Genomic DNA, 12804 nt, shown 5'->3' on the forward strand with positions numbered 1-12804 from the left:
AGCCATTTTGTAGAAAACAGGGTTAGCATCTACCTCAATAGAATCATAGAATCATAGAGTTGGAAGGAACCTCCAGGGTCATCTAGTTCAGGGGTCATTTCCTACAGGAGCGCACAGGAGCAGAGCTCCAGCAGTAAAGAGCCCAGGGGGCGGGCACATGCAACAAGCCCCACCCCCTGCTCCCAGCAGACCTCAGTCAGAGAAAGAAACAGCCAGGTAAGCTGCAGAGCCCCCCCCACTCCCGGGCCAAAACAGTCCAGTGGCACCTTTAAGACCAAGTTTTATTCAGGTACAAGCTCTCCCTCCTCTGTGAGGGCAGATCTGCACGTCGACCCCCCCCCCAATAGCTAGCAATCCAAAACAGTCCAGTGGAGCCTGAGCAGTGAGTGTTGCCTTCTGACACACTTCCGGTGATGTCAGGGGGTGTGGCATATGCCAATAAGTTATGCTAATGAATTATGCTAATGAGCTCCTGCACCTCTTTTTCTACAAAATGACCCCTGCCTATAGACGTCAGTCACCCCCCTCGTGTTGCCAGGTCCTCCCTGGCCCCCAGTGGGTGCTGGGTAGGACTGCTAGATCCAGGTTGGGAAACTCATGGAGATTTGGGGATGGAGACTGGGGTGGACAGGGACCTCGGTGAGCTAAAACGCCACGGAGTCCACCCTCCCAAGCATCCATTTTCTCCAGGGAAACTGATCTCTGCAGTCTGGAGATGAGTGGTCATTCCGGGGGATCCCCAGGTCCCACCTGGAGGCTGGCATCCCAAGCACCCCAAATCATCTCTGTGGTTGGCGACAGCAGCCGCTGCGCTGTTGGTATGGCACGGATGTTCAAAGTAGAGCGGTCTCTCCCTCCTCTCAAGAAACCCCCTCCAACTCCAGAACACGTCTGACAGAAAGTAAACACGTCCACCAGTTCTGAAACCCTTCCCACGAGGACTTTTGTGCCTTGCCGATCTCCAGGATCTCTCCGAGGGCACAGATTCCACTTGCCCGCCTTTTTGCTGGCACCCCGATACGAAACCAGAGCACGTCCTCAAAAGTGCCGAGGGGGACTGACAAATCCCCTCCCCTTCCAAGGACAAGGCTTTCTTCAGGCCAAGTGGATCTTGTTAAAAATTCTGAGATTTTCAGTTTTCTCCAGTGGACAATGGGGAAACTATGGGTGAGCGCAATTAAAACAAACAAACAAAAAAACCTCCTGTGGAATATTTTCTCTTCTATCATGAGGGAAATGCTTCCTAAGACAACGGTTTTCCTTACCCAAAAAATGCTGAGGTGGAAAAGGCCGGAGGACTTCTTCAATTATTCCTAGGAAAAACTAACTCCCGATATTTGGGAGTGGTTAAAAAAGTTACTTTTTATGGTTGAAATGGATAAAATGACAAGAAAGCTTAAAAATCAAGAAGCTGAAGAATTTTTTGCAGATTGGAAAGACTTTAAAGATTATTTGGAGAAATATTGGGATGTAAAAAACAATTTATTTTGCTTTGACAATTATTAAAGTGGGAAGGACATTTTGATTAAATTTAAACATACATAGATCAACAGATAAAAAGATACGTTACCTGAGAGAACTATATATTATTAAAGAATTGGAAAAGGAGAAAAAAAATGAGAATGTATTAGAAGTTTGAGCACTGTGGGAAGTCAGAGGAGGGGGGATATTGGGACAAAAGGATATGTGATAGTTTGTTATACTTATTATTATATCCTAATAAAAATTGTTTTTTAAAAAAAAATATTTCTAGGAAAAACAGGGAACTGTTGGGAGGCACTGATAATAAATCTCCTGTGGTTAACCAAATGTCTGTGCATGCACCCAAGAAAACTGTACATGTGTGGTGAACACATGCCCGGCTCGAACTGCTGTAGCGATGCGCGCTATGCACAAGCAAAGAAAGTAGTATGTGGCCTAAATAGAATACAACTTGGTTTTCGCGCCATTTCAGATTTTTTTTCCTTATCAGAGTGCTTTTATCGTAAAGGATCAGAAAGTCTAAGACTGGTGGTCCAAAGTTGTTTTCTTTGCTTTTGCATTACTAACACATGACATTCTGAGAGACATCTGAACAACAGTTCGGCTTTACAAGTGGCGTGCTTTCCAGCCGTGGCCATGGGAAGGGGAGTGGGTAGGTAGCATCTTTTGTACCACTGAGAACGGTGAGATTTTGGGCAATTCGTATTTCTCCCAAGTTTTGGGGAGTGCAGAAAATCCCTCCCTCCTCTCATCCTATGAGCTAATGAGTCAAAGGAAATAAAACAAGTCTGTGTTTCATTAAAGCGATCCTAACCTGCGAACCTGGCTTTATGAATTTTTAGGTACTCTGTTTCATCTATTCATATCATAAGATGCCTTGAGCTCCATAAGGAGGAAAGGAAGCAAATAAAAGGCCTAAATAAACTATGCAAGGGGATCACAGAACATGTGGGGTAGATAAACAGCGGATCGAAGAGGACCTTCTGCTCTCCCAGAGCTCAAGAAATGCACTGCTCTTGACTGATCCCCTTGTGCTAAATCTGTCCAATAAAGGTAAAGGTTTCCCTTGCTCGAAAGCCAGTCAAATCCAACTCTAAGGGGTGGTGCTCATCTCCGTTTCCAAGCCGAAGAGCCAGCGCTGTCTGAAGACTTCTCCGTGGTCATGTGGCCGGCATGACTAAACGCCGAGGCGCACGGAACGCTGTTACCTTCCCACCGAAGCGGTACCTATTTATCTACTTGTAAGTTCTTGCTTTTGAACTGCTAGGTTGGCAGGAGCTGGAACTAGAGACGGGAGCTCACTCCGTCATGCGGCACACTCGGGTCTCGAACTGCTGAACTACAGACCTTCCAGTCTCCAGCTTCAGCATCTTAACCTCTGAGCCACCGCGTCTCCATAAATCTGTCCAACACTGGTATGTAAAAAAATGACATTTTCTGTTCCGATTCTCTCCCCCTCCATGGGAGCCACTGCTGCTAGCAATTGGGCTGCCAATTAAACATGCATTTAAAACTAGCAAGGGTAGATGCCTACATTTCGTCTCGTCGTCTTATACAACAGCATTTACAAAAGTGATTGGTACAGTAATCGGGAGAGGAAGGGAGAGGGCACGGGCGGATATGCCTAGACTTGGCCGCTCTGGTCTGCTTCCGTGGCATCTCTCCAAGGTGGGCCTTTTTTCATGGTACCTCACGCTAGCAAACTCTCTGATTAGCTACCTCTCTTAACTGGGTTTCTCTCTCACGCTCAGATTAATGTCTGTGGCAGTGGCGGCTTGGGTGGGTCGAAACACGAGCTTAACATATCTTAACATATCTTAAATTTCTGGTCAGAAGTGAAATCTAAAATCTTTTCCCTCACAGGTTATGATATTCCTTTGGATCCGAAACTTATGTTATTAAATCTTTGGCCTGATGGGAATTTTTCAACTAATCAAAAGAAGTTAATCAATATTTTACTAACGGCTGCCAAGAATGTCATAGCGTTGAAATGGAAAAATAAAGACCCTCCATCTATAAATGTCTGGTTATATAAAGTCTGGAACTATTTTATATATGAAACTATTTCTATTTACAACACCACAGATCAAAATGAATGTGAACTACTTAATCCCACTGGGAAATGGTATCCCATTATTGACAAACTTACCTTTGAAAATTTTGAATGGAAAACCATCTATAACGCAAAATATAAACTGTTATTGCTTGGCTGAAACATTGTATGACTTTTAAAGCCTTTCTGTTTGTATAGTTTGATTCAAAGTTACATTTGAAAGTATTTGTCTTATGTATAGAAAACCTGTGATTTAGTGTTTGTGCTATGGTGTACTTTAATGTTAAAACTAATAAAAATGTTTTGGTTAAAAAAAAAGAAAAAAAAAAGAAACACGAGCTTAATATTTATATTAGCTGTCCCAGAGTCACTACATGAAGTCCCAAAATGTTTGGACTGATGATAACGCAGAGATGGCTCATAGTGGCCCATCGCCCAGACTGTTTGTTGTGTTAAACGGGATGGCTGATGTTGTAGTCACGCCACCGATGCATTACACTCTGACAGTTTTTAGAACACTGAGTTTTATTCTTGTGCCTGACTCCACAAAATCGTCTCATGCACATATGACAAATCTGCTGCTCAGGCGGATAGAAATTTTAGCCACCCAAGTGAAAAGAATTACAAAAAGAACTAAACAGAAAACCTCGTTAAGAGGAAAGGGGTTCCCCCCCACCCCCGAATGTGATTTCACAAAAATCCATTCAAACGTTAGTATTTTAGCTGAACTCCATCAAAACTGCATTTCTAAGAACTGAAGCATACAGAATGTGACCATTCAAAAGAACTGTGTGAAATCCACAAAAAGGCAACAAATCAGAATAGAAACGGTTCCAAATCTAGCTATACAAGGTACATTAGGAATGCATAACCTATGGCGGTAGAAAAATGCTTTTACACACAAGTCGTTGAAAAATCAAAGCCAAACAAATGCCATCTTGAAATCCCTGTAAGCTGGTAAAAATCTCTCCTTCCGACACCCCATCCAAGATTATTGGCAAGCTGTCAATGAAAATAAAAGATAAAGGTGTTGATTGACTGGTTCGGTGCCGAGAAATACCTGTGTTTACAGTCAAATACACTTCTGGCTAAAATCCTTTCCAGTATGCAGTTCATAAAATGGGAAGAGACCAGTGTTCCCTCTAAGCTGAGTGAGTGTGAGCTAGCTCACCATTTTTTAGCCCTCCGGCTCACACATTTTTGTCTCGGCTCAGGAAGGAGGGCTCCAGAGCAAACTAACTTATGCAGTAGCCAAATCGCTGGCTCACAACTTTAATGCCGGCAGCTCACAAAGTAGAATTTTTGCTCACAAGACTCCATAGCTTAGAGGAAACATTGGAAGAGACCACTCTTAGATTTGAAACACTGGTCAAGAAATGTGGCTATTTAGAGTAAAAAAAAATAAAATCAATCCAATGAGAAAGTCTGGCTAGTTCTGCAGGCCCCACTTTCACCTTCTTGAAAACTATGTATGTCTATTTTTCTCCTCCTATTACAAGCAAGAACGGTTAAAAGAGGAAAAGAAAAGAGATGGTGGTGCAAATCCTAGGTTACAAACTGAACTCTGTAATGCAAGAACAAGATGCATTTCTTCCTTTAGGAGGTGCTATTGTCAGAAGAAAATAAAAAGGTTTCAGTTTTGTTTTTGCATGTGGGTGGCTATTCTATTTGTAATCATTGTTTGGATACACTATATTTTTAATATGCTAGTTGTGATCATTTCATGCCAAGTAAAAACGTCCATAGTCATATTTTATGTTCCTAAAGTAACAGAATGACTTTCAATCTGGGAAAGACAAAAGAAATGCTAATGTAGCATTTTTTTCAATTTCCCCCAAAATTTCCGTTTTCCCCCGAAAAAAAACTGGAAAAAAAACGGGTTTTTTTCCAAGCTTCAAAATGTCCGGAAATTTTACATCTCTAGAAGAGACCACTCTTAGATTTGAAACACTGGTCAAGAAATGTGGCTATTTAGAGTAAAAAATAAATTAAAAAAAATCCAATGAGAAAGTCTGGCTAGTTCTGCAGGCCCCACTTTCACCTTCTTGAAAACTATGTATGTCTATTTTTCTCCTCCTATTACAAGCAATGTATGTCTATTTTTCTCCTCCTATTACAAGCAAGAACGGTCAAAAGAGGAAAAGAAAAGAGATGGGGGTGCTAACGTGTGCAACATGCCACCCTGAGGCTAGTGTGCAACATGCCCCTCTCGCGCAAACCCCCGATAATGAGCAAGGCCTCAACCGTTCTGTTTCGCCCGTACCCTGGCAGCCACGGCTCAGGACTGGCTATCCCTGCCCACTGTGGTCTGCGGACATCAAATCGTTTCAAAGTTGCTCTCACTTGAAGCCTTGTTCGCAGCCATCTTGCTCTCGCCGTCCAGCTCCTCCACGCCGGCCTGAGTCATGAGGTCTGCTATGTTCTTCTCCAGGTCGTCAATGCGACAGCTCATATCGTCAAGTGAGATCCCAGTTAAGGAAAACCATGCAGAGGAAAAGCAGCTTTCCAGGACCACAAACTGACACAGAAGTGCTGGGATCTGAAGCTAGCAAAATCAGTTCATTATGGAAAGCATCACTGATAAAGTTAACAGAAATAAAAGGAACGTCGTACATTTTGGGTTCGAAGCTAAATGGATGCCAATTTTAGAAGCTCTATCAGACAAAAAAATTTATCTCAGCATCCTGGGATAACTATGTTAAATGGTTGTGAGGATTTTTTATGGTTCAAATAAAGTATAGTAAGTAGGCTTTGGTAAAACTTGATTTGTGGGTAGTACTTTGTGTTTAATAGGGTTAGATATATCATTGAATGTCTACAGATATTCTTGAGGGCAGAAGACACTTGGTTGTATCTAAAGCAACAAACAGTACAGGCATCAATTACAAATTGAGGCTAAAATAAGTTACTTTGTTCAAAGATTTATTGAAGAATGTATCATTCTTTAAAGCTTACTTTTTTGTAATTAGTGTGTTGGTTTGAATGTATAACTGTTCTTATGACCTTTATGTATATTTTTATTGTTATATTTGTTTTATTGTTTTAATCCTACCAATAAAATGTTAATGAGAAGTTAGCAAAATCAGCAAGTGGATCCAACTCTTAAAGCTCAAGATTGTGGAGGTGGGTGGGGGACAGGTAAGGTTTTAATACAGCCAAGACTGGGGAAAAAAACTAATATTAAAGGATCACTAAAGCTCTCAATCTGAACTAATGTAGAGAAAAGAAGAGGAGAGGAGAGGATTGGATTTATACCCCACGCTTCACTACCCGAAGAAGTCTCAGAGCGGCTTACAAACTCCTTTCCCTTCCCCTCCCCACAACAGACACCCTGTGAGGTAGGCGGGGCTGAGAGAGCTCAGACATAAACGGCTCTTTTTTAAGAACATCTCTGACAGAACTCTGGCTTGCCGAAGGTCATCCAGCAGCTGCAAGTGGAGGAGTGGGGAATCAAATCCTTTCAGCAGGCCACAGAGATTTCAATATACCAGAGGAAGTAAGAGGTCTATTACGGGAGCAAGAAACCTAGGGTGTTGTAAGGTGGGGGGTGGGGGGGAATACAGCAGCATTTCCATACTCCGAGGCCAAAGGATATTCCTGCCAATGATCTGGTCAGACATGGTTTGAAACTTGTCCTGCATCTGTTGCAGCAGGGTTTGCACCTGGTGGGAAAAGAAGATCTGCTTGTCACAGAAATCATTCAAGAGCACAGGCATCCCTGGCCCCGCCACCCATTTAACTTAACCAACATTAAGCATCTTGTTCAGAGAAAGTCTGACACTGGGAATTTTAGGACATGCACACAAAAGCTGATGCCCAGATATAAACTTTGTGGGCCTTAAAGGTGCCGCTGGACTCAAACGTTCTGCTGCTTCAGGCCAACACGGCTACATGCCTAAATCTATCTACTGGGAATTTTAATCCATCTCAGCTGTTTAATCAGAAGCGACGTTTCCCTTTAAAAGGCTCCAAGAACTTTGGGCAATATCGTGTTTAAGGCAAGGACTACATAAATTCCTTAAAAGAGAGAGATTATTTCATATTATAAACTTTCTGAGAATTTTGGGCAAAGGACTGGGAGACACGGAAAGGGGACCCAATCCGGCTAAGGAAATCGCTGTACAGTCCTCCTCTATGGTGTTAAGAAGAACACTGTGAAACTGGAACCAAAATCCAATCAAGTCAAGCCTACCGCATCAAACAGAATTGAACAGGACGATGCTGGGGCGCCCACAAAAAGTTCACCAGCCCTCCCTTGCTGTCTGAGTCCAGGGCCTGGCACTGTAAGGTTCCTTGGAGGCTCTATCCGTCTTGTCACAGCTAATATCCATGGACAGCCCTGGCCTCTAGGAATCCCACACACAGACACGTTAAGGTCTGCTAGGGCAACAAGAATGTTGCTCCGTTATGAAAGTGTGGGGAAGGACAGAGAAACTAGCCTCCAACCACGTACTGCCCTCTCCCTCAGAATCAGTGCAATGGAGAGAGAAGTACAGTCCCTAGAAATTTTGAAATCACACCAAAAAAATGTGTCCCCCTCTTTTTTTACTAGAACAAAACGTTATCATTTAGGACCACGCAAAAAAGTTTTCTAGGTCTCTCCGTGGCTTTCAGCGCTACTCACAATGGGATCCTCCAGGAGAGGTTGGTAGGTTGGGAGTGGGGGGGACTGGTGGTTCTGCTTTCCCTCAATGGCAGGTTTCAGAAGGTTGGGGGGCTGCTTTTTGCCCCCATGGCACTTTTGATATGGCATCACCTCAGGCTCCATCTTGTCCCCCACTGTATTTAGCATCCCCACGAAAACAATGGGAGAAAACTCCCAGGAATTTGGAGGTGCCAAGTAGCTTTACGGCATGTCTGCACCACATGGCGGAGTCATACACTAAATGGAGTCAAGCACCCTTCCACTGTAAATGGTTTTACGTACTTCCTGGAAACCATTTGGAGAAATTAAGAGGAAGGCAAGAGACATTCAGAGGTAGTTTGCCATTGCCTGCCTCTGTGTAGCAATCCTGGGCGTCCTTGGAGGTCGCCCATACAAGTACTGACCCAGACCAAACTTGATTAAAATGTGGAATTCACTGCCAGAGGGTGTTGTGATGGCCCCAGGAAGAAACAGCTTTAAAAGGGGATTAGAAGGATTCGTGGAGGGTAAACCATGGTGACTGAGGAGAACCTTCACCTTCAGAGGCACCGATCCTCTGAATCCCAGAGGCAGGAGACAACCTCAAGGGAAGGTCTCAGCCTCTACGCCCTGCTGTTCTCCCCCCCCCCGAGGAGCTGGCTAGCCACGGTGTGAGGCAGGATGCTGGGCTAGATGGACGCTCCCTGGCAGTGTCCCCTCTAAGCTGGGGCAGTGTGAGCTAGCTTAGTTTTTTAGCCTCCGGCTCACACATTTTTGCCTTAGCTCAGGAAGGACGTAGCTCCAGAGCAAGCTAACTTATGCATTAGCCAAATCGCTCGCTCTCAACTTGAATGCCAGTAGCTCACAGAGTAGCATTTTTGCTCACAAGACTCCACAGCTTGAGGGAACACTGCTCACTGGTCTGATCCAGCAGGGCGCTTCCGATGTTCTTTCGCTCAGCATCCAAGACTTGAAAAGATCAGGCAGGCCTGAGCTATCCAGGTCAGAGGAAAGATCCTCCTACTTTTTACCAAACTCCCCCCGGGGAAAAATTAAAAGGAGCCTTTTATCATGGGGAGGGGGGGGCACGCAGAAAAGTTCTGTCTGTTTTGTTCCACAGCAGATCACTGAGTCCTGGACTGGGGGAGGGCGAGTCTTCCTTTTTTCCAGGATGACATCTGGGAAATAAAACCACAAACAAAAAAAACCCCACCCCAGACAATGCCTTTTGTGTGGTTTTATCATCATCCAGCATTACACATTTCCATAAAAGTTGATCTTTCTTCTTCTAGCGACTCATCTCACTGCTCATGTCAGGCTTTCTCACCAGGTAAAAATCAAAAACCAGTCATCTCACCTGGCAGATGAGAGTCAGTATACTCAGGTCACTGCGTGGTATCCCTCATGTAGTTTAACCCCATTTTATTCTTTCCTGTTATATTCCATGGACAGGGAAGGTTAACAATGAAATCTCTTTATTTCTGCCTCATAACGAGCGAAACTGGTTTGCTCAGGTTTACCCATGGAGCAATGTTCCCTGTAAGTTGTGGAGTCTTGTGAGCAAAAATTCTACTTTCTGAGCTACTGGCATTAAAGTTGTGAGTGAGCCATTTGGCTGCTGCATAAATTAGTTTGCTCTGGAGCCATCCCTTCCTAAGACAAAAATGTGTGCGCTGGAGGCTAAGACACTGTAAGCTAGCGCACACCAACTCAGCTTAGAGGGAACCCTGGCTGGGGTGGGGGGTGGGATGAGGCCACGGAGCCTCCCGCAAGCCCAAGGCAGGTAGGAGCCCCTCTCTCCCCCAGCAGCGGGCCCCGCCCATCTCCATGGCAACGACGTCCTCCTGCCTCCACACCCCTCCCCATCTCCATAGCAACCCCAGCCTCCCTCCTCGGGCGCCTCCTCCTTGCCGCTCCCGTCTCCATAGCAACCAAGGCCCTGCCCCCCTCCCCATCTCGCCACCGGTCTCCTGACAGCCGGTCTCCACGGCAACCGCCTCACGGCCGCGCCCACTCCGTGCTCTCCCGTCACCCCCCGCGGCTGTCCTCGGGCCCCCGAGGCCCGCTCACCACAGCGGTGAGGTCCTGAACGGTCTTAGGGTCCGTCTCGGCCATCCTGGTTCGCTCCGGCTCCCCCTCGGTCTCCTGCTCAGGCCCGTCTCCGAAGTGCTTCCGGGCCGCGCCTGGTGATTTCCTCTCGCCCGTCCAGCATCCCTGCGAGATCTCGCGAGGCAAACGAGAACCCCCCCTCCCGGGGAGCGAGCGTCACGGGGAGAGCAAAGCATGTTGGGAAATGTAGTTTTTTTTGTATGTAGCGATTCAATTCTGACCCTAAAGGCCGAAATCCCGTCAAAAATCCCAGGTGGCCTGTGGCCATGTATCTCCGTGGTGTCGTTCTAGGCACTGGCGTCTCTATAGTGAGACATCGGCTATACCCTCCAGTATGTGCCTAATAAAAAAGTATGAAATGGATTGCCGTCTCCGTTGGGAGACACAGTTGTACACCGGAAACGGCGTAGGTGACTGTAACCTCGTGCCGCTCTAGTCGTCCCCTATCGCTTTACAAGAGCATTGTGGGAAATGTAGTCTTGGGGGGAAATAAATGCCGTACCACCTCATATCCCGATTCAGTAGCAGCTGGGATTAATGTTGCCAACCTCCAGATGGGGCCTAGAGATCTCCTGGAATTGCAAATGGTCATAGAGTTAGATTCGAGTCCAGAAGCCACTTAAAAAGGTAAAGGTAAAGGTCCCCTTGCTCGAAAGCCAGTCGAATCCGACTCGAGGGTTGCGGTGCTCATCTCCGTTTCCAAGCCGAAGAGCCAGCGCTGTCCGAAGACGTTTCCGTGGTCATGTGGCCGGCATGACTAGACACCAAGGCGCACGGAACGCTGTTCCCTTCCCACCGAAGTGGTACCTATTGATCTACTTGCAATTTCTTGCTTTCGAACTGCTAGGTTGGCAGGAGCTGGAACTAGAGACGGGAGCTCACTCCGTCATGTGGCACACTCGGGTCTCGAACTGCTGAACTACCGACCTTCCCCAGCCTGCAGTTCAGTGTCTTAACCACTTGAGCCACCAGAAGCCACTTAAGAGAGACCAATTCAAATCCTCTTTTGAAGGACATGGGCTTGTTTGAAGAAAAAAACAACTGGTGAAAATGCCCTCTTTTGGGATTGGAAGTTTAGGAATATTCCTAGTTGGTACAAATTATCACAGTTTAAATGGGAAGGGTATTTAAAATGAGATTTGTCATAGGGATGACTTGTTTGAAGCAGTCAGTCGGGAAATATGTCGTCTTCTTCTTTTGCTTTTCAAAATATGCTGACCACAGGGTATCAGCTTCTGAGAGTCAAAGCCCCCTTTCTCAGACAAGTGATTGTGGCCAACCTCCAGGTGGTGGCTGGAGCTCTCCTGGAATTAAAACTGCTCTCCAGAGTTCCCCTGGAGAAAATGGCTGCTTTGGCGGGTGGACTCTATGGACACATACCCACTGAAAAGAAATGGGGGAAATGGCCGCTTTGGATGTTGGACTTTATGGCATTATGCCACACTGAATCCCTCCCTTCCCCAAACCCTATCCTCCTTAGGTTCCACCCCCAAAATCTCCCAAGTTTTCCCCAACCCAGAGCTGGCAACCGTAGTGTTGACTGTTCCAACACAAAACCTCCTATCCTTTCCCTCCCATCTGCAGTCTCCGAGGAACATAGATACCCCTTGGACCTGGCTACAGTTCCTTTAGGACAAACATGTCACAGTAAATAGACAAAAAGCCCACCACACAATACATTGGGGGGAGGGGGAGGTAAACACTATGATGCTTCAGTTTAAAATATACCTGGCAGCTGCAGCATGTGAAACTGGGCGTGCTGCAAGCCATGAGCCACATAGTGTTTGTGCATTTACAGGTGTGGGCACCAGAGATGCAGCCCCCAGCTCAGATGACAGAGCTAAAGACCCTGGGGGAGTGGACTGAATCCTGAAGGAGGACAGCTCCGGCCATGGACACACATACCCATTTAACATGGGATAGAGCACGCAGAGAAAGAAGTCCTTTCCTCCATTTCTCACAACACAAGAACTCAAGCGGGCACTCAACCAAATTGCTGAGCAGTCAGGTTAGAACGGATCAAAGGAAGTCCTTCTTCATCCAAAGAGTGATGAACACATGGAATTCACGGCCACAGGAGGTGGCGGCGGCTACAAGCATGGATGGCTTCAAGAGGGAATTAGATAGGCATATGGAGCAGAGGTCCATCAGTGGCTATTAGCCACAAGGTATAGATAAGAACTCTCGGTCTGAAGCAAGTAATGCTCTTTCTTCTTGGTGCTTGGGGGGAGGGGGCAAGAGTGGGAGGGCTCCTAGTGTCCTGGCCCTACTGCTGGACCTCCTGATGGCCCCTGGTGTTTTTGGCCACGGTGTGACACAGAGTGGTGGACTGGATTGTCCATTGGCCTGATCCAACATTGGCTTCTCTTATGTTCTTAAGACATGCTCCTACCCTTGTCTGCAGGTTTTTAAAGTAGCAACATACAAAACTCATACCTTAAACAGGACACCCAAAGCACAACAGTTCTTTTCCAATCAACAGCAATGTCCATACGGTCCCTCAAATGCACCGGCCCTGCTGTGATAGTATAGGGTG

General features: G+C 46.0%; 1 protein-coding gene across 1 annotated transcript; it reads right to left on the reverse strand.

Moving 5' to 3' along the window:
* Positions 1-4035: 4035 nt before the first annotated feature.
* Positions 4036-10352, reverse strand: HSBP1 (heat shock factor binding protein 1). Its single transcript, XM_015421053.1, has 4 exons — positions 10230-10352; positions 7131-7197; positions 5879-5995; positions 4036-4537 (listed from the first exon to the last, which is right to left on the reverse strand). Exons 1-4 carry the CDS (start codon positions 10272-10274, stop codon positions 4527-4529), a joined length of 240 nt encoding a protein of 79 aa, XP_015276539.1. The 5' UTR covers positions 10275-10352; the 3' UTR covers positions 4036-4526.
* Between the last annotated feature and the right edge of the window lie 2452 nt (positions 10353-12804).

Source organism: Gekko japonicus, unplaced genomic scaffold (genome assembly GCF_001447785.1).
Source record: "Gekko japonicus isolate JY-2015 unplaced genomic scaffold, Gekko_japonicus_V1.1 scaffold5975, whole genome shotgun sequence".
NCBI lineage: Eukaryota > Metazoa > Chordata > Lepidosauria > Squamata > Gekkonidae > Gekko > Gekko japonicus.